Source organism: Drosophila hydei, unplaced genomic scaffold (genome assembly GCF_003285905.1).
Source record: "Drosophila hydei strain 15085-1641.00,03,60 unplaced genomic scaffold, DhydRS2 tig00000001-arrow-pilon, whole genome shotgun sequence".
NCBI classification, from domain to species: domain Eukaryota; kingdom Metazoa; phylum Arthropoda; class Insecta; order Diptera; family Drosophilidae; genus Drosophila; species Drosophila hydei.
In genome coordinates, this window is record NW_022045643.1 from 3,951,166 (window position 1) to 3,972,511 (window position 21,346).

Below are 21,346 nucleotides of genomic sequence, written 5' to 3' on the forward strand. Positions count from 1 at the left end.
TTATTGTACATGTATTATACAAAAAAAAAAAAAACAAAAAAAAAAACAACTTTCTATCGAAACAAAATCTAAAATTAATTGAATTTGATTTATTTCTACTACGGAGACAACATTGTTTGGCTATAAAATATATCAGATATATATAGATTCTGGGCAAGCAAAGACATGAATACGATGAACGTTTCGAACTGATTTGCACATATTCTTGGCTAAGCCATTTCATTTCAATTAAGCCAAATCCATTTAAGGAAAAAATCCTTGCAAAAATTCTAAAGAAACCATTTCAGAAAATTTTATTTTGTCTATATATTTATCAAATTCAGCATTTAAAATAAGAAATAAAAGAAAATAATAATCAATATTTTATGTCTTTTTAATATTTTTATAATACATTTTTTGTTTTGATTTTTCTATTAAACTTCAATTTGTAAACTAAAAATTGCTACGTGATTTAAGCCACAGATTTTTCTAACTCAAATGCCCAGACTCTTGTCTCTTGTCGATAGCAAAATAAATGTCAGTGCTGCTGTCAAATGACATTTTTATAAGCTTTTACATCAGCTTTTCTTAACATGCTGTTCCCAAATCTCAATTTTTGACACAAAAAGCAGCTTCTCTAAAAAGTTGATCCTTTTAGCTCTTAACATTTAGGCTGAGCATTGATCGTCAATCAGTCAGTCAGTCAATCAATCAGGACAAATTCCTATTTATATTTTTCTATATGCGTCTGAAATGCATTTCAGGCAAACCAATTTTGATGTCGCCTGAAAGTATGCAACAAAATCTTTGAGAGCGCGCTTAAAAGTGAGCAGGTTGAAGTTCAAATAAGAAATTATCTAATTTCACAGAGTAAATTTAGTTTTGGCATAATACTTGCATGAAAGACTAATTTGTTGTTAATTTAGTTTGTTAATTGAATTTTGCAACAGTTCAGATTAGTTGTAGAGGCTAAAAGTATTTAATATCGAGCTAAATAAATTTCGTTTGCAGCTGCTTTAAAGCTTTACACTCTTGCTTCGTATTGGACGCAAACATTTCTAACTAACTACGTTGAGTTGAACAACTTTTAACTACTATTAGTTAACTAGAGAATTAACAACAATTTGACACAGATCAAGGCCGGGACGTGGGCACATCCGCACCGTTGGCATTGAGATCGCATTGTTGCTCGGCTAGCTCCAATAGTTGAGTCCAATTGGCATTTAGACGCACGATCTCCATGTCACGGCGTAGTTGCTGCAGCGGCATATGCTCCGTCAGGCACTGGCAATCGTCTAGGACGCGACTGACATGCTCCAGCTGGTTGGCATAGATGCGCAGACGCTCCACATTGTTGTTTTCCTGGTGGGGCAAAACGTTGACCTGTGTATTAAATGAATTTTGATTGATTATTTGTCATGGGGAGGTAGGAATATATAGCTACTCACCGTTAGCTGATTGCCACATACATTACGCAGGTAACTGCTGACACGCTCATCCAACAGCTGTCCGTCTGCATGCCACATCTTCAACAGATTCAGTATGCCCAAGACGTCGCCCTGTTCGGGCATCTGGTTGGGCGAGAGCAGCTGCATGGGCGGAAACTCTGTGGTGGGCGACAGCTTTTTGTAGCTGCTGCAGAGAGTGCTCAGCGTGCAGATGTCCTCATTGAGGCGCTGCCAGTAGCAGCGGCAAACAAAAGCAGCAGCAACAGCAAAAGCAAGTTGAGAATCAGGACAAGGAGCATGGGCATTATGGCAATTAGTTAACGGATTTCATTTCAAACGAAAGAGTGCGCTTCTGTACTTGATTTGTGACTGGGACTGTCCGTTGACGGTTACGAATGTGTATTTACAAATGGTTGGCATGAGAAACAAAGTACAAGAAATGATATAGATGACATGATCTGAATAGATGACGGCAAACGCAACAAATCAAATAAATGTAAAATAGGCCAAGAGTTCGGTTTATTCTAGATCAAATAATACGTATGACTAAAAATACGATTAACATATAAGATAAGATCAGCTGCAACGCGACTGTTTAACATAAGATTATATATCTGGCGTGTAAACGATATAACGATATATAGAAATGTCTTCGAAGGGTGCGCAACACAAAAAATATTTGTAATCCAAGAATTATCGTATATAGCTAAGCGTGGCTAAAACCTTACGTCGATTTCGTTGCGATGTCGCTGCATTTCAGCCTTGGCGCCGCTCAGGTCGCTGCCCTTAATCATCAGCTCCTGCGTGGCGTCCATCAGCTCGTCCTGCAGCTTCAGATTGACATCCTCCAGGTCTTTTAGTTTCTCCAGCATATCCTCCTTATGCTGCTGTAGTTTGTTTCTGCCAGAGGAGTGCAAATTGAGTATTAATATACAAAGGCAGTTGGAAGGCCACTCACTTGTCCACGATCAGCTGCTGTATGCAATTGTCGTTGTCCAGCTGAACGAGTCGCAACACCTTCAGTAATTTGGTGACCAGCGTGTCCACCTCTATGACCTGGTCCACCACTGCCTGTGCCGTGCTGTACTCCATCAACGAGGGGAGCTCTGCCAGTGAGTCGTGGCAGCTGAGCTCCTCTGTATTACACTGCTCGCGATTGCTGTGGACGAACTGGTTAGATACAGTCTTCACATAATAAATTCGATTGCTCACTTGACGGGCAGCACGCTGAGCTTGTGCATATGCAGTTCCATCTGTTGGCGATTGGTTATGGCCTGCGATAGCTGCTGTAGTGAGTCGTCGCTATTGGCTGCGGCTGCGGCTGCCGCCTGCTGCTGCTGTTGCTGCTGCTGACTGCATTGGCTAATCAGCTCTGTGGGTAGCTCGATTTGCGAGATCATGCCCGTGCAGGAGGAGACCATGTTGTGCGAGTGCGAGTCCGGCTGCACCACATCCTCCAGCACATTGTCCATCATGAGTAAGCAAGGCTGTAAAACGGACATATGTGAAAGGTCGGAAACTTCGGCATCTATTGTTAAACTTACCTCCGTCTCTGAGTCAAGCATCTCCGTGGAATCGGAATCATCTGTAAATAGATATTTTAGCTATTGATTTCATATGTCTTCTGATGCTTTACCTTCGTTGCCATTAGAATTGGCCTGTTCGTTGTTGTTGAGCGCTGTTGTGGCATGTGTGGCGCCTGCTCCTGTGGCTCCTGGACCATGTCGCTTGCCCGCCTGCCGCAGTGAGAGACGCTTCCCGGAATGGGTGGTGGCCTGACGTATGGCACCAATGACGGCGGCTATAAAGGATTGATTGCGCTGCGGCGACAAAGAGCCATCGCTGGTGAGTACAAGAGTGTGTAGCGCATCGCCAGCCATTGCTGGACTCAAAGGCAAATCCAAGCCGTTGGGCTTGAGGCCGTTCTGCGCGTGTTCTGTTTCTGCGGCCAGCGACTCCGCCTGGAAACGTATGTCCTGCAAGGGAAAGTCATTAATTGGTGTTTAGGATAAATTAGTAGTTTGCAAACTCACCTCCAAATCCTGCTCAGAGATGCTGTAGGAGCACACCAGCTGCTCCACCAGATTGTCAAGCCGTGCATGCAGCCCCGACAATGCCGTGGAGGCGCCCGCCACGGCAGCGTTCTGTTGATGTATGAGCTCTCGGGACTTGTTCTCTAGTGCCGCATATTTCGTTTGTAACAGTCGATTCTCCTGGCGACGCTGCTCGTTGAGCCGCACCAGATGCCGGCACTCGTCACGCAACACTTTGGCCTCTTCCTCACGATTGGCCAGCTGCGCCTTGGCCGACAAATGTTCCGTCTCGAGCTCACGCAGCGCATCGCACTGGGCAGCCTTTTCGTGCTGCAGGAAATCCTGCAGCTCACTGGACTCCTGTTCTATGGCGGCCTTCTCTTGCAGCAGCAACTGCTGTGTGGCCAGCGAACGACGCATCTCTTGTTGCAAGGCGCGGCACAGCTCTCGCAGCTGTCCAATCTCTTGCTGACGCTCGATAAGCTCGTGGCCGCTCATCTGAATCTGCGACTCCAGCATGAGCAGGCTGTCATGGCCGCTGCCATCGCCGCTGTCCTCGGAGGTGGGCGTGCCCGCGCTGGCGCTGACCACGCGTGCCAGTTCCAGCATGCTCATGACGCGCTCCGTGTTGAGATGTAGCTCCTGTTGCATGACCAGCTTCTCCTCACGCTCGCGCTGCAGCTTGCCGCTGAGCTGACGCACCTCCAGGCGCAACTGCTCCAGCTCATGATCGCGCTGGTCCGGCTCCGCCTGCGTGCTCTGATCCAGCTGCTCCACGGCGTCTAAGGCGCGCGTCTGCAGCACACCGCCACTCAAAACTCGTTCCAGATCCTCGCTGGTCAGCGCCGTTTGCACCGCCGTCTCATGATAGATGCGTGTTCGAGGCGTCGCCAGCTGTTGCGCCTGTGGGCGACGCAGCGAATTGACCTTTGCTGTGACTGTAGGCGGCGCCAGGCTGCGCCGACTCGTGGGCATCACCATGACCGATGAGGTCATCCTGGCATCCACAACAGCGCCGCGGCTGATAGAATTGCTGCGCGATAGCCGCCCAGCGGTCAGATCCTCCACGGACTGCTGCTTGCGGCGGCGAGGCAGAGTGCCACCTGCGAATAAGAGGAGTCGAGTCAGAGAATGTTCAGCATTGCTAAGAGTATGAGGGGCTCACCTGGTGCCGGACTGCCCCGCATGCGACTGGCCATCACATCCGGAGTCACAGACATGCCGCGTCGCTGTCCGGCTGCGCCACGGTTCGCCGGCCAGCGTGCGTCCTCGGAGGGCGTGCCTGGCGTGCGGGCGCGACTCACTGAGGGCGTGCGCTGCACCTGCGCCAGTCGCTGCACGGATTGAGCGCGATTCAGTGCGCTGGGCAGCGTGTCTGGCTTCTGTGGGCGTGGCGTGCGCACGTGCGTGACCGCGTTGGCCGGCGCACGGAACGAACCGGAGTTGGCAAGGCGTGGTTTCTCCCTGGCCGCTGTTGTGGGCGCTCCATTGCGTGGCAGACTTGCAGCGCGCTTCAAATTGGCCACGCGTCCGCGCAGCTGCTCCGGCGTCTTGCCTGTGCTCGACTGCAGCTGCTCTAGCTCCGGCTCGAACATGGCCACCTTCTTCTTGACACTGCCATTGAAGCGGCGCGGCGGCGTCCGCTGCGAGCACTCGCTGCTCTGCTCACTGGGCGACACATTGCTCATCAGGTGCAGCTCGCAGCTGTCGTAGATCTCCTCTAATCCATTGCTGCTGGTGTAGCCGCCGCTGGTGCTGCTCAGGCCGCGCTGCAAGGTGACCCGGGACAGGCAACAGCTGCTGGGCACATCCAAGCCGCTGTCGCTGCCATCGCAGTTGCTCTGTGTGGTTATCGTGCTGGTGGTGGTGCTGCTGGCCACCACGGTCAGTGATGCGTTCTCGCCCAGCTCCAGGCTGGCCAGGCACATGGCCAGCTGCTGCTCGGCATCGTGCTCGGCCAGTTGCTGCTGTAGCTGTTGCTGTGGATCCTCCATCTCGAACAGCGTGCCTGACATGACAGCTCACTAGCTAGAAAGAGAGCGAGAGAGCGGGAGAGAGCGCATTTAGTCGAATGATTCACGTCGTGGCGACCCAAATTTTGTATGCTGCACGCGCGTATTTTTGGGATGCTGGCATTTCAGTTGCATATACTCCGCGCGCCCCCTTCCCCTGCCCCGTCACCGGTAACAAGTTGCACACGCCAACGACCTTTTGGCAAATGGGGAATGCCACATGCCACATGCCACAGCGAGAACCCGTTGCTGCCCCTCGGCCCACCGGGCTGCCTATTCTCAGCCTTTTGCGGTCAAGTTGGACATGCAACATTCTGTGTCCACATCTGCCAGCTACTGCGACGGCTCTGGACAGCTGTTGACTGTTGACGACCAGGTGGGCCAGGCTCTTGATCGACTTAAACTAGTTCACACCTGACACCCATAACTTATGAGCAGCCCGCCTGGCTGAATTGCCAACATTTGTTGACCCATAGAACTACATACACTCAAGCAGCCAGTCTCTCGCCCTGCCATTCGTGCCGCATTTCGGTGCATCTGCATTTTCGCATTGTTCTGTGCCATGCAATGCATTTCACAGCCTATCATCATGCATCATGCATCAGCATCAGCATCAACAGTTGTAGAATATTTATAAATCTGACATGTGGCATTTGCCACTTGGCCACAGATCTTATGTGCAGTGGCAAATCAGAAAAATCCATTATTTCAGCTGGATCTGCTCACTTTTTAGCTGTTATTGAAAGTTCATGGAGTTCTAGTTTGAGGAAAGAATAGACCTGGCCCTAAGGCAAACTAGTTTGCTAACCATAGACAATCCTGACTAACTAAAGTTCGAACTTGATGTTGAATTCGGCTTTTATATGCCTCAAAATATATTTATATATAATAGAAATTTGTATTATATATACAAATTTGTATGTTGCCAACAGTTTTCAAACTACCCTCGCTTGGTATAGCCTATTATAATCCAAGTTAGGGCATTTAAGCTTCGTCTTAAGCCACCTTCACCCATTTGCTATTGTTTTCTCAGCTCCAAACACGCATCATTAGTATCTGCTTTGTTATGCGCACTGCCAGAGATTGTTTATTTTTTTCTTTATTTTTTTTTTTTTTTTTTTTTTTTTTTTGGCAAAATTTCCAAGATTTCATCATCGTCCATCGGCAAAAGCGAAAACATAATGAAGCTGCTCTAATTTGTAGTTAATTGGAATTTCATTTGTGGCTAATTGCAATTGTGAATTGCGTTGAGCTGTTGCAAACAATTTTTGGATGCCACACAATGGGCGAGGAGGCACACAGCATAGCTAAGTTGCCAAACCCGTTTGTGCACGATCCTGTTAAACGACCTTGGCTAGAACATGTTAAAGGCTGAAACAAGCTGCCTAGAAGTGGCCTTAAAGCCCGTTTACGATGAAGTGGTGCAGAGGCAGGCAGGCGCAGCTGAGCAGAGTGGATGGCAGAGGTCTAATGAAGGGCACTTCAAGCGCGCCGAGCAGAAGGCGACAACCAGCCAGACGAAGGCAGACTTTGAGTGTCGCACAAGGCGGCGACTTTGTGCCTCGCAGCGCGGCAATGCGAGGAAGCGAAGCAAGAAAAGCGTTGCCATTTCCATATCCATAAAGCAGATAAGCACACACACACACACACATACCCAGTTGTAGCTCAATTGTTAAAGCTTGAAAAAAGTATCTTGTAGATACAGACAGCGCGGCAGCATCTTGCCATCGAACCCTTCAAGTGTCTGGCGGCAAATGAAGTTGTCGCTGCGCATCGATCCACATGGCCCTGACAATGCGAGAGATTGAGCTGTCGATGGCAACGCGATTCTATGCCAAGGCAGAGCGACGTCATTTGCATAAGCCGGAACTTGCAACTCGAGCTGCATCAGCTTGGCTAGGTTCACAGAAGCAGGTGCCTGCAGAGATAGGATATATATATATATATATATATATATATATATATATATATATATATATTTGTATATATATTTGTATGAAGTCTCTACGGCTCATTAACTCCAATCAATGAGTGCAGCAACTGCTGAGTTCAACTTGCGGCTGCGAGGCAGCGTTTTGCTGCCTAATTCGATTAAGGCGCTTCGCAGCGCAAAAATGAAGCCAACGCAGCCAGAACTGGCGGCGACATTGCCGAGTTAATTAAAGCAGTAATAAAACAACCGGCTATGATAGACTATCTAATACTCTGCTTAAAATGAAGTACGTAAAATGTTACTCAAATGTTGAGCAAATTTAGAGAGTCAACAAATCAAATCTAGTTTTCGCAAGTTTTTGTAATGAGTCAGCATATACTCTCTTTCAGCTGGTAAACAGGGCAGCACAACAAAAACTGCAATTAACTTGGCTGAAAAGGCGCGTTGATGCGAAAATGCGAAAAGGCGCAAAATAGTTGCAAATTCTGTGCTGCGTAGCTTTTGCCCATTAATTCGCATGTCGAGCTATCAGGAAGGGGAGCTAGTGGACGGGTGAAGGGACTGCGGTCAGGGGTTACAGCCATGACACTGCGACAAATGAGAGGCAGACGCAGACGCATTGCGGCACAGCCATTTGACTCCGCTGCTCGAGCAGTTCAGCGTCCAGTTAATGCAACGCGCATTAGCAGCACAATTCGTATGCAGATGCGATGGGAAAAAACATATTACAAAACGAAAAGAAAGCTCTACGATATTTATGACTAGCCATGATTAATGATATCAAAATCAAATCACAAAGTCTAAATACATATTAGAAAATTGAGATGAAATTAATAAAAGATCTGGCCACATGTGCCCAGCATAGTTTCTCTAAAAGACAACATCATTTGCAGAGAGCAAGATGAATTCTCTAATTTTATATATATATTTATATACATATTTATATATATTTTTATATATATTTATATACATATTTATATATATTTTTATATATATTTATATACATATTTATATATATTTATATATGTATCTGTATCTATATACATTTGTGCTACAATGTTGTTCATTTGGTTTAGCTTAAAGATAATTTCAATTAGCCCAAGTCATTTGACTTGCAATCAATATTACAGCCAAGAAAACAGTTGGAAAGGCTTTTTGCATGAATACTGTCTAAATGCCAGATATAATATAACAAGTTGTGTTATGGAAAAATGTATCATCATATAAGGAATATAAATTTACTTCCATTTAAAGTCATACTTGAAGTAAAATCAATAAACGTTGGACTCTCTATGAAGAAAGTATCTTGGGCAGCTCTTTTAACTTTCAATTCCTTTTCTAATAATATGATACGATTTGTTATGATATAATCTAATATGATAAATAACCAGAGTTTTATGAGTGCTTCAGAACCAGATCTATCAGCTCATAAAGCACATCCCACGACAATAAGCTGGCTCCGACTCGAATTAGTTCTACTTTAACAACTTGTCCATATTTTAAGAAATATGTTTATGTGTTCTCCCTCTCCCCCTCTCCCCCTCTCTACCTCCCTCCCTCTCTGGCCCTCTCATTCTCTCAGTTTAGCTCCATAACAAATTCTGCGCCATATGTTGGACAACTTATATATATATATATACATGTATCTAGACGAGTATATATCAAAGAGGGAAATACGTTCACTTGCATAAATTTCTCTCGACTCATTGTTGTTGCTGTGGCAGCTGCATTGAAAACAATTTATTTCCATGCCTCGCATTTATGGCAATTTATTTTGTGCTGTCTAGTGGAGGGGAGCAGCTTGTATGTGACCCCCTCTAGCAGGAACCTGCCCCACCCCTGCCACCGCCTGCTCCCAGTTCCGAACAATTTGTTTGGAACGCTTCTTCTTCTCAGTTTACTTTTTGGGTAGGTGGATGCAAATGTCGCGACTCTTTTAATTGATACCAACGACTCAGCTGCGCTGGCGAATTCTCACGCTGCGCTAAACAGGTGGACAGTTGAATGTGTGTGTGCGTGTGTGGGGGCAGCTGCCACGCCCCGTTTTGGGTTTATTGAACACTCCTCCTCGACTGCAGCACTTCCTGTGCACGACGACCCACGAAACACAAATGAAGTGAAACATTTGTGCCGCGAATTACAATCGGAGGCCCGCCAGGGCCCGCATTTGATGGCTCGCTGCCTCGGCCCCTGCAGCATGCCCCAGCCACGTTTCACAGTTATAATGAGTTGCAGTCGCAAGTTGCGCGCCCTGTTTGTGCCTCTAGCTGGGGACAGCTATTGAAAACTGCGCAAAGAGTTTTTCGGTTCGGTTCGGTTTGGTTTGGGCTGGGGCCGAGGCAAGCGAGTCAAACGAGGCACACTATCTTCCGGGTTCTGTTTGCCCCCTTCACTCATGCTCTCTCTCTCTCTCTCTTTCGTTGTTTTGGAGTTTTCATTTCGTTGCACCTGCACAGCCCAAGCATGATTTCTAATTTGTTTTTTTTTTTCGACGCTAGACGCGCCTGCTGCTGCTCCTCCTTCTCCTCCTCTTTTTAGTTGTTTTCAATGTGCATAGGGCAATGGCAGGGGGCGTGGCGAGGGTTGGGGGCGCGTGTTTAATGAATCAAAGAGAACGCAGACGACGCAAGAGAGACAGAGAGAGAGGAAGAGAGTGAATGGAGAGGGGGCGGCTGGGAGGGCGATAGTCTGGCATGAGCAGCTGGACTGTCACGAACGCGACTTCGGCTCTGGGTATTGGGAAACAACAACAACAACAACAACTGAGCTAAACAACAAGAAGCCAAGCAGCAAGTAGCAGGAAGAAGCGACCAACTGAATCGCTGCGCTTTTTGAAGTTTCTGTTGTTGTTATTGTTGCTGTTGCTGTTGCTGTTGCTGTTGCTGTTGTTATTGCTGCCCAGTTCCATAAACTATAAACAATTTTTCGGCGGCTTCTCAGTCAACGGCAAATGCGGCACGCAAAAGTTTCGTTTTGCATCTGTTGAAAGTCGAAGATTGAGCAACCGAACAACCAAACAACCGAACAACCGAACGAAACTCGAGGCAAAAAGAACTTGCGTTGAAATCGTCCCAAGTCATAGAATCATGAGCTGTGTGCCACACAGATTACACTGTGCAACACAATACAATCCAATTAGCCCCAGCCTATATGCTCTCTGTGTGTATCGCTAGCCTTTTTAGCTCTAACGAAATCCATATACAAGTTGTTAGCTTCTAAACAAACACTTAATGGTCGTGGTCCTACACGTGTATATCAGTTAATTCGCCTTTTGCGTAATCTATATATCTCCGATTGCAACAGGTTGAAAATAAGTTTATAACAAGAGCGAGTACTAGAGTCGGGAGTGCACAACTAGGAGATATCCTACACTAGCATTCCTATACAAATAATTAAGTATTTGCTGTCTAACTATACTTTAGTAGTAGAAGTAGAGCAAAGCTGATGACTCACTCTATATATATATATATATATATATATATATATATATATATATATATATATATATATATATATATATATATATTTACATATAGATATAAATGCTCACATAACTGTATTCTTCTATATTGATTTGCTAGATCTACTCGTGCTAGATGATAGTACGTCTCTTCCTCTTATAATTTGCCTCAGTTAGATATAAATATATGCTTTATGGGCTAAGCCACGAATTCTTGTGCCCACACAAATACTTCTACTTATACTTACTATTAAAAAACAAGCAAATTCACACCTTTTAACGTGTCTTTCTTTATCTGGCTTCTTCAGCAATAACACAAAAGTAAACAACAGAACAAAACTCCAAAAATGTCTCAGGTTTGAATGGCTCGTTCCCAAAACCCTGTAGCACAGTGTGTTGTTTATTTAGCTGCTGTTGTTTTTGGACCAAAAATAGGCAAAGAACTGAAAAGAAGTCCGCAAAAAAATGAGAAAATAATAAAAGAAAAAAAAAACTGTGTTGTTGCTTTAATTTTTCTTAAGCTGCTCCGAGGGCGGATCGTTCATTGGCCTGGCCGAAAGGGGCACAGTTCGGCTCATATAGGAACGACGATGACTAGCGTTGACTCTCCTAACTAGCCAACTGTGTGTCCGTATGTCTGACTGCCTGTCTGTCTAACTGTCTATTTGATTTCATTAACAGCTCATTGCTGTGGCAATTACGTCTAGAGCCGAAATTGTTTGTCATATGGCAGAGAAAGTCTTTGGTTCGCTTCATTTTTCTTTTAAAGCGCGGCAAGAAAAATAAAAACTCTTTATGACATACACTTTATATATAACGATGCCTGCCTGCACTTACCCATCGTGGCTCACATATAACTAACTATATAATCACAGCAACAGCAACAACAACAACAGCAGCAGCAGCAACGACTATGGGAAGCCCACTTCACGCTTGAAGGGGCTCCGCAGCGGCATGCGCCACATGACACTCAAGCCAAGAGGCGTTCGAGGGGGGCGTGGCAGTAAGTGCAGAGCTATATAATGGCCACGTCTACAACTGACCAGCTGACCATTGACCAGTCTCTTGGCAAAGCGAAAATAGAAAAGCATTTTTAGAGGCCACACACTTGGCTAACTGGTTGGGGTTAGGCGTGGGCGTGCCAGACGCCCAGATGTCTCGCCTGAGAGCCTTTGCCTTTGCCTTCGCCTTTGTCAGGAGACGCAACTTGAAATGCAATGCCACAAATCCTTTTGTGCAACGCAAACTGAGACTTCAACAAAAGCTGAGCCAAACAATATCTTAAATGTGTGTAAACAAATAAGAGCGCTGCCGTCGGGCTCAACTGACTGCAAAATACTCGTTCACGCTGGAAAAGCAGCTAAGTTTTACTTGATAGAACTGTAATTCTGGAAGTGGTCTAACTCTAGAGACTCCTAGCACTAAAGACTACGGAATTGTGTATAAGAAAACAGAGATGAGTCTGAGTTGCCAAGGTTTCGCTGCGTACACAGACAGACAGAGAACAGGTATATACTCTTTTCACTCTGCGAGCGAGCATAAAAACTTCATTTCAGTTGTTCTCAGGGTCTGCTCTGCTTCTGCTTCGATTCAGCGGGCATCCGACCTTGAAATTTGGCAATCAAAAAACAAATCCAAGCCAGAGCTAATTTATGTATATATAGATATATTTATATAAACATATCAGCATATACAAAACGAAACAAAAAGTTGACAAGTTTTACGCTTTATGTTAATGGGCTTTATTTGATAGCCAGCTTTATCAAGGGAAGTAGAAGAGAGGAGAGAGTGGTGCAGGGGGCAGGGGGCAAAATGTCGATTGTTAAAAAATTCGCAAACTCTCGAAAAACAAGTTTCAATGACTGCCTTTTTTATCAGAATCAAATTGCTTTGGCGGGGAGTGCAGTCGAGGAAAACGAGTATACGAAACAATTTAGCTATACAGAATTGCGGGTAATCGTTCATGCATATATCTATTTATAAGACCCGTTATCAGCGTCGATAAGACAAACAGGCCACACACATTAGAATGCAACTAGAAAGGCTGGCAAATTTCGGATGGCTCTGATAAGATTTAATTATTGAGAAAATAAAAATGTGTCAGACAAATGTTATTTGGGAAAGTACATAAAGTCAATACTAGTAAATAAAAGTTATAGTATAGCTGATAAAATCAAGGTTTTTACTCTGTAGATCGAACTACATAACACGAATTCCCTAACTGAATCGTGTCTAGCTAGCTGTGTGCAGAGTATCAAAGCAGTCAGTCATATGCATATGAAAGGGACTTAAGAGCTAATAAGTCGCAGCAAATTGTATTTAAATTGATTGTAAACTGAATTACTTGAATGTTTATGAAATTTAACTTCTTATATTTGATATTATTTTATATAATTTTCCTCTGAGGCAGCCAACGTCGTCTTTCTCATAAAACTGTTAATTTGCCAACATTTCAACTCTCCAATCTTGCATTTCTTTTGCTTTTCATTTTATTCACTCGCTAAACTGCGTCGCCATTTCCAATTTTCTCTATTAATTCCAACGTCAAATGGATTAATGAAGCTTAATTAGTATTTTCCTGAAGTAAATGCAAACTCTCTTTTAGCTGGCACATTTCCCCTTGCGCCGCTCGGCGCCAGGTGGCGCCATCAGTGCTTTTGTCGCGGATGCGTAATTAACAGCGCTTCGAACATCCGTTCCTCATCATTAGCCCAATCGTTAGCTTATGGATATGTTAAGCAAAGTATATGTTTAATAACCGGAGCAAGTGACTGACTCACTGACTGACTGACTGACTGACAGCTTGACTGATTGATTGATTGATTGACTGAAATTGCACTCTTCCTGATTGCTTGCGTTTGCTTTTTGCTTGCAAATCGATTATCGCTCGTCATGCAACCGACACACACACACACACACGCAAAATTAGTTTTGACGCTGCATAAATGAAGTGGCAACTGGGAGGAGCGAGAAGTCTGAAGTGAGGAGTGAGCAGCAGCAGGAAGCGCTGTCTCGACCTTTCAACCCGGGCGCTAAGCAAACGAAAGCCATTAGCAGCGCTCGACTATGCGACGCCAGCTGAAGCCAACCGCAAGAGCAAACAGCTAAAGCGACACCCAAAGCCTGAACGCCCACCCTCTGTCTAACTCAGTCGCCATCGCCATCGCCGTTGCCGTTGCCGTTGCCGTTCCCAATCCCTGTCGCTCTTTTGGACTCCCATCATATTCGATAACAACTTTCTACCCGCAACTACAACTGTAAAAAAAATTGTTACTCACCCACAGAGAGCAGCAGGAAAAACTGTGCCAGCGACGTCGACGTCGACGTTGATACTCAGTCAATGCTGTTGTTGTTGTCGTATTCAGTGTTAGTGTTGTTGCTGTTGCTGCTGCTGGTTCCTGCTGATGAAAATGTCAGCGGCTCCCCCAAGGCATAATTTGCCTCTTCTCTATCTCTATCTATATATATCTCTCTCTATCTGTCTCACACACGCTTCGCTGTGACTGCGTTTGTTTTGGGAAGTTGGAGTTGGACGTCTGTTAAATTCTATTATTGCTCCCGTTCGCAGTCGCGTCGCGGCGTGTGTATGCGAAAAAAAATAATAAAATAAATTTGGATGGCAAATTGCGTTCTTTGTGGACGGTCGATCTTGGGATTCGCGAAAATGTGCAAATTGTATGCACAAATATCACACACACACACACACAGACTTATACAGCTATGCTCGCGCACACACTCAAACCTTCAGGTGAATGGGCATTGTTGCTGCAATTGTTGTTGTTGTTGTAGCCTGGCAGCTGTCGGGACGGCAGCTGAGCAGCAGTTTTCAATGGCGCGCTGCTGCGTCCAGGATCTTTGTTAGCCGCTTGCCTGAGTTTTATAATTATGTTTATATGTGTGTGTATTTATAAAAGGTCCTCGCACACTCACGAACCACACATACTCACGTACACACACAGAGGCCCGTTTTAAACAGCGCGAAAAATCGATGGCTTGAACAGAAATTTGTTGTCTTGGCAATGCACAAGCGACGGGACACACAAGCAGCAGCAGCAGCTACAGCAAATACAATTTAGATTGGACGGCACATCGATTAATTTGAAAACATTGTATTTTTATTTCAGGGGCCGCATTTAAAGGCTTCAAAGCAAACAAAACCAGTTCAGTAAACAACACTATAATACACAGCACGACCACAAAACACGTCCGCACAGGCCAACAACATCGACGCAACTGTTAAATTAATCTCAATTGTAAGCGACGCCACTGCTAAGTGACTCTCTTTTTAACAAATTCGTGCAACTTAACAGTGGCTGTTAACAGCATGCTAACGAGCTGCTTGTAAACATTACAGACGCCGGTTAGCCGGCAAACAGTGTGACCATTACATGGATTGAACAGAATCTATGCAATACTTGAATCTGCCAGTGCTGCCCATAACGCGCGTCATTTAAATTTTATTTAATTATTTGTTTATGAAATCTTAGTTAAATTATTTTAATTATCATTTGATTTCTACATAAAAAGAGGCTTTAAATTAATATTTTAACTAAATTGTTTTTTTTTTTATTTTCTTAGTTGATTCAGTGAAACTGTTAGACAAGAGTTTAGTTGCATTTTAGTTTTATGTCCTAAAACAAATTGTAAACCTTCTTCAACCATTGCAGTAGAAATTAAGTTTTTTAAAAAATGGTTTTAAGATTGGAAGAATACAGCTCAAGTTTGCTTAAACCTAAAATTCTTATGAAAGTTACAAGAAAAACTGATTGATCAGAAGAGTGATACGAATCTTACACCTTATATACAAGAAGTTCAATAGCTATACCGATCCGTTGCGTATTTTGAAGATTCTGAATTTTTGATCATTTATTTTTTGATGCCATTGAAAATAATGGATAACCATTTATTAATGTTCGTACGATTTAGTTTCAATCTAGAAGCTACATAAAAACCCGGGAGAATATCACTCGGAACTCATTAATTATGAGATAATCGAAAGGGTGGATTCAAATAATTGCCGCAAGGTTTACAAGGGATACTAGTGGGAAAGTCGCCCTGATGGGGGACACTTAAAAACAACTCTCTATATATATATATGTAAATATATATATATATTAATAGTACATAGATAATATGCTCGTAATGGATTAGCTGGCTGGTATGTAGACGCTCGGTGTTCTCTTGATTGCTCTCTCTTGATGTGGTGATCGATCTCTACTGTAGATATAGCCTATGATAATCGTTGGCGCCAAAGGCGCAGTTGCATTTGGGACACTTCCTTTGCCGCGTCTCGTAGCGCGTTCGCAGACAGTCGTAACAGAAGACATGGAAGCATTTGGAGAGCACAGCATCCTTGCGCTTCACCTTGCATGAGGGACACGTGAGCGTTTCCTTGTATTCGCGGATCTCCTCGATCATCACCTCGTCGATGGTTGTGCCCGACATTTCCATCTTCTTCATGCGTTCCGCCTTTCGTTTGAACTGCGCCAGCTCCTCCTGCAACCGTTTCGTCTTGTAGGCCTCCGCTTCCAGCGAGCTGGTCTTCTCGGCGACCACCTGTTGGGCCTCTTTCATTTGGGCATGATACTTTTCTAAATGCAGCTTCAAGTCCGCTGCCGATTGCGCCGATTCGATAGCCTTTCGCTTGTGCATCTCCATGGCCTGCTGGCGCAGCATTAGCTCCTTCTCAATTGACGCTACGGTTGCCTGCAGGCTGCGCTCTTTCTCCTCCAGTTTTCGCAGCACAATGTGCATGGCCTCGATCTGTGTCGTTGCTGTAGTCATTTGATCCTCCAGCACCGTTTTCTCTTCGCGCAGCAGTTTGTGCAGCTGGTTAGCCTTGATTCGCTCAGACATTAGTTTAAAATTTGCATCGTCTTTTTCGCGCAGCTGCTGGATGAGCCTTGAGTTTTGTTCCTGCATATCCTCGAATGCCTGTCCCGTCACTTCCATCTCGTTGAGCAGCGCCTCCTCTTCGTGGGAGCCAACAAACGGACGAGTGTAGTTGGCACCTCCGGGTCCGCCACCTGGTGCAGCGCCCCAAGTATTCTCCGTGGGCTTATGATTGGCCACCTGCTTTTGAAGCTCATATTTCTGCTCCTCCAGCTGTTTAATCTTTCGCAATGCTTCTTCATCGGCTAGTTTCTTCCGTTCCTCTCGCTTGCTCTCCTGCAGCTTTTTCAGCTGCTGCCGCAGCTCTTCAATCTCGGAACGCAGCTTCTTCTCGGTGGCCATCAGCTGCACCTTGTCGCGCTGATCCTTCGAGACTCCTTTGTACATGTCCAGTAGCAGCTTCATTTCCTTCTGATCGTTCAGCGCTTTTCTGTAAAGCAAATGTAATAAGCAGATGGAGATTTACAATGTTAGTTTGATACCTACTTGAGTTGCGCTTTCAGATCCCGCACGGTTTCGCTCTCCACAGCCTTGAGTTCCTTTGCCTTAATGCCCTCCTTAGCATCCTTTTCGGTTTTAACAGCGTTTGCTGTGCCAGCTGCTGTTGCTGTTGCATTTGCTGGACCTGGTGAATCTTTCTTCTCAGCAGTTGCAGTTTCGCTGCCGGACAGCTTTTCTTGTTTAATGTTTGGGTCCTTGACATCTTTACTGCCGCCTTCATCATCGAGGTCATCCTCGGCAGAGGCCGAGTTCTCCTCTTTGATAACCATGTTGACTTCGCCACTGGCATTGCCGGCAGTAGTCGAGCAGGTTGTACCCCCGCTTGAAGTATTATTAGCATTCTCCTCCTTAATATTTGCTGCTGATTCCTGTTTAATTTCCTCGCCCGCTAACGCAGCAGCCGATTGCTGCTGCTGCTTGTTGCCTTCGAGCTTGGCCTGCGCCTCGTCCAGCTCTTTGCGCAGCTTTACAATTTCCGTGGAGATGTCTTTGTACTTACGCTTATACCTTTGCACCTCCCCTTTCAGCTGTCCGTTGTGGTTCTGAAGCGAGGTAATCAGATGCCTCATCTCCCGATTGATGGGTGCTGTCTGTTCATTGGCGGCCATGTTCTGTTCGAACTCAATCCGCAATGCTTCGTACTCCTTGCGAATGAGCGCCAGCACGTCCTCCATTTGAATCATCTCGCTGCGCACTTTTTTCTGCGCAATGAGCTCCTCGCTCTCCATCACCTCGATCTGACGCAAATGTTGATTCTTGCTCGTCTGTAATTGATTGCGCGTCTCATCCAGCATCGTCTTGATCTGCATGGACTCGTTATACAGTACGGAGAACTGTGATTGCAAGCACTTGTACTCTGTCGTCTCCACGATGACCGACTCGGGTAGCTGGCGGATCTACGAAGAGAGAAATATTGATAGATAAGTTCGTATGTGGATGGGTCTTGTCTGCATCTGCTTACATCCATTTTAAGTTTCTCTACTTCCTTGAGTGTTTCGCGATGCGTGGCATGCAGCTTATCCAGTTCCTGTAACCGATTGTTGGCCAACTCACGATGCTCCTCCAGTTCCTTCTGCAGCTCCTCCAGATGTTGGCTATTCACACTGGTCGTTGCACTGCCCCCACCGCCGGACCCGACACCGCTGCTAGGTGTTTTGGCACTGTTACTGCTTTTGTTAGGATCTCCGTAAATTTGGTGATAGGCCTTCAGCTTTTCAATGGCTTCCGCCAGATGGTTTTCCAGCTTATCGTTGCGGCAATGGATTTTCTCCAGATCATATTGTAGTTCATCAATTTGGTTCTTCAGTTCCGCATTCTCTGTTTCCTTGGCGGTGAGTGCATCCTGGTATTCCTTCATCTTAAGCGACATCGTGTGAAATTTCTCGTGTAGCGATGTGTTTAGATTTTGCAGGTTGTGATTTTCCGTCATGATCTCAATATGCGTCTTCTTTAATGTTTCCTCCAGCGCGTGCACACCAGCACCCGCTGTTGACGCATCCGACTCAGCTCCGGCAGTGGACTGTTGCTCTTCATCTCCACCAGCAGTTGCTCCTTGTGCTCCTGCACTGGGCAGACCATCACCTTTCAATACATGTGTTATCTTCTCGTTACGTTGCATTAACCTATCAATAACCTGCACGATCTTCGCCACAGCGCGCTTTGACACTTGGACACGATTGGCTAGCTTCTCGTCTAGCTCCTCCTTGTCCCATGTGGAGAGCTGTGTCAGAAACGAAGTGGTTACTTCGTTCTCGTTCTTATTCTCTAGCTCATCAGCCGTTTCGGCATCGAATCGCTGTAGCAACACCCTTATATCCTCATTTAGCTGATTCCAATATCGATTTACCACGTTGAGGACTGCATCATCTTGCGTTTGGCGCTTCTCCAGTTGCTCAATGCGATGCCGGAGCTCGGCTTCGCAGCGCATTCGCTGTTCGATTCTCTGGGCGAGTTTCTTGTTCTGAAACTCCAATACCTTGATGTCCATCTCCTCAAGTGTTGACACCGGCCCAATTAAATGGGGCTCGAAGTGTACCTTTTTGATAGGCGGCTGACCAGCGGCCGCTGCAGCCACTAAACAGCTGCTGCCGCCGCTGCCAGTGCCGCTGGCATCGTCAGCGCTGCGTTTTGACATAATTTCTAAACTGTAACAACAATGAAATGAAGAAACGAAACGCAAATAACTATTAATTTCAGTTTTCTCTATTATTGATTTTCAAGTTTCGTGGCTGTGGCTGTACTCCATTTTGCTGTGTGTGCGGCTCGGCGGACGCTGCCAGCTGCAAAAATGCACACATATGTAAAACGGTTGGGCAGTTGAGTGGACAGACGGACTGGGTTGCTTACCTTAATTTCTGTTTCTACACTTTTTAGCTTAACATTAATTAATAACTCAACAAAGCGGCAGAATTCTAAAGGAGTTTTCTACTAATTGCTAGCTGTGTAAAGAGTTGCATTTTAAACGATAGATTGTGGCGGCTAGTCGATAGCTTAGATTGGATTTCAATAAGCCAACAGATTCGATAGCTTACAGAAACTGGTTCAATTTACATGATAGTTGCCAGCATCCAATAGTTAATCGATGTTAAAACTTAAGAGTATCGATATTACACGTTACTTAAAAAGATGTAGGCTGTGAAATTCTAATTAATAATAAAACTAAGTAGCTACTTTTGAATTTATTTGCTAGCCAGATGAAAGAGTTAAATAAAGAAACTTGACTAATCATACTACATGATATGCTATTAGCAATTGACATCACTGCGGAACAAACATTATTCTCTAGTACAAGAATGGAAATAATTTTTTAATAAGTGCTAAAAAGTAATCAAAATTGCATATTCCTTTTAAATGTCATGTTTTTTACAGTGCATGAGCGCCATTTTTTTTAAATAACAAAATATTTATCGCTAACTTAACATTTATCTACATGGTATCGATTGCAAAACTGATATTTTGTTGCATTTTAGAATTTTTTTGTTGGTGCTATTGTAAATAGAAAAAAACCATGGAACCTGTTTGCCAGATTTGCATGGAAAGATCTGTTAATCTGAAGCACATTTTGGAGAAGAGTCCTGACAAAAAACTCACCCTGGCGGAAAAGCTCTCAGAGAGTATCACTTGCTAAGTAAATAATACTGATCCATTGCCTAAATACATTTGCCAAACCACATCAGTCGACAATCAGAATGCATTCAGACGAAAGCATACTCGCGGGCAAAGTCTACAGAAAATTTGCTCAAATGTTGAATTTCAAATGCTAAATGTAGCCAATGATCAGTCTGCGTATATTATTAGCAAGCAAGTTACTAATCATGATGGTATATTGGAAACACTCACCAGACTTAAGGATCAATTCCAAAGGAGCGCGAGAATGGTCAATTGAAGACGTTCAGTATAACAGAGCAGCAAATATATCCAATGCATCATTTGATCGTTGACGTCAGATAATCAGCAAGCGCTCAACACAGTTGAGGATCTCAGAAGTAGCCCTAAACTGAAAGTCCATTTGTGTGAGATTTGTGGCAAGTGCTTTGAGGATATGATAGAATTGATCCAGCACGAACTCGTACATAATCTTATATTCAAATGCTCTGAATCGCCAGTAAGGTTTAGAAGTTTTGTAGATCTCAAGGATTTCAGTCTTGCGAAGATACATCCTTATAGGTGTCTTTATTACCCAACGGGATTTCACGCAAACGAAACGATCATATATTCAAGCAGACTGATAAATACCCATTCACGTGTGTCCTATGCTCAAAGGATTTTAAAATCTCCATTGAATCCCGGAAACATGTGTAAATTCGACATTAGTAAGCGGTAGGATATCCCCGCTAATGTAGAACAGATCAGCACAGCTCACAAAAATAACTAAGTTTGTTTTATATTTTTAAACATTGAACTGTAATGTAGTTGTAGTAAAAATCAATTGTTGACTTAAACAATCAAAACGTAAATTTCTACATCGAGATCAGCTGAGTGTTTTTAATCAATCGATAGGGTGGGACCAGTCACACTGCTTCTTGCATATCGATAGTTTTCAAACTGCATATCGATTCTAATAAACTTGTAAGCTAATAATGAATTAG

At 44.5% G+C, this 21,346-nt stretch overlaps 2 protein-coding genes and 1 long non-coding RNA gene across 9 annotated transcripts; 1 reads left to right on the top strand and 2 right to left on the bottom strand.

The window, feature by feature from the left end:
- Positions 1–412: 412 nt before the first annotated feature.
- On the bottom strand, positions 413–15,111 carry LOC111594846 (early endosome antigen 1). Of its 6 annotated transcripts, none has more exons than XM_023308319.2 (10): positions 14,817–15,111; positions 4,626–5,488; positions 3,461–4,563; positions 3,064–3,403; positions 2,972–3,012; positions 2,640–2,914; positions 2,386–2,586; positions 2,156–2,327; positions 1,428–1,655; positions 413–1,362 (listed from the first exon to the last, which is right to left on the bottom strand). In XM_023308319.2, exons 2-10 carry the CDS (start codon positions 5,473–5,475, stop codon positions 1,114–1,116), a joined length of 3,459 nt encoding a protein of 1,152 aa, XP_023164087.2. In that variant the 5' UTR covers positions 5,476–5,488; positions 14,817–15,111; the 3' UTR covers positions 413–1,113. The 6 variants fall into 6 exon arrangements, with proteins under 6 accessions (XP_023164087.2, XP_023164084.2, XP_023164085.2 ...); XM_023308316.2 differs by having other exon boundaries at positions 4,626–5,484; positions 14,813–15,111; XM_023308317.2 differs by having other exon boundaries at positions 14,813–15,111.
- Positions 15,112–15,698: 587 nt separating this feature from the next.
- Positions 15,699–21,140, bottom strand: LOC111594848 (E3 ubiquitin-protein ligase Bre1). Of its 2 annotated transcripts, none has more exons than XM_023308321.2 (4): positions 20,598–21,140; positions 18,220–19,402; positions 17,244–18,154; positions 15,699–17,187 (listed from the first exon to the last, which is right to left on the bottom strand). In XM_023308321.2, exons 2-4 carry the CDS (start codon positions 19,390–19,392, stop codon positions 16,080–16,082), a joined length of 3,192 nt encoding a protein of 1,063 aa, XP_023164089.1. In that variant the 5' UTR covers positions 19,393–19,402; positions 20,598–21,140; the 3' UTR covers positions 15,699–16,079. The 2 variants fall into 2 exon arrangements, with proteins under 2 accessions (XP_023164089.1, XP_023164088.1); XM_023308320.2 differs by lacking the exon at positions 20,598–21,140 and adding an exon at positions 19,605–19,704.
- LOC111594849 lies at positions 19,781–20,257 on the top strand. Its single transcript, XR_002751149.1, has 2 exons — positions 19,781–20,081; positions 20,228–20,257. It is a non-coding gene; the product is annotated as an uncharacterized LOC111594849 (long non-coding RNA).
- Positions 21,141–21,346: the final 206 nt, after the last annotated feature.

What these genes read in the sequence shown, in the direction of transcription:
- LOC111594846 (XM_023308319.2), bottom strand. Translation starts at nt 5,475, where the DNA reads ATGTCAGGCACGCTGTTCGAGATGGAGGATCCACAGCAACAGCTACAG. An exon ending in GCGGGGCAGTCCGGCACCAG is followed by an intron (nt 4,564 to 4,625) that starts GTGAGCCCCTCA and finishes TCTTATTCGCAG; the next exon opens with GTGGCACTCTGCCTCGCCGC. An exon ending in TGCTTGACTCAGAGACGGAG is followed by an intron (nt 2,915 to 2,971) that starts GTAAGTTTAACA and finishes TCCGTTTTACAG; the next exon opens with CCTTGCTTACTCATGATGGA.
- LOC111594848 (XM_023308321.2), bottom strand. Translation starts at nt 19,392, where the DNA reads ATGTCAAAACGCAGCGCTGACGATGCCAGCGGCACTGGCAGCGGCGGC. An exon ending in TAGAGAAACTTAAAATGGAT is followed by an intron (nt 18,155 to 18,219) that starts GTAAGCAGATGC and finishes CTCTCTTCGTAG; the next exon opens with ATCCGCCAGCTACCCGAGTC. An exon ending in GATCTGAAAGCGCAACTCAA is followed by an intron (nt 17,188 to 17,243) that starts GTAGGTATCAAA and finishes TTTGCTTTACAG; the next exon opens with AAAAGCGCTGAACGATCAGA.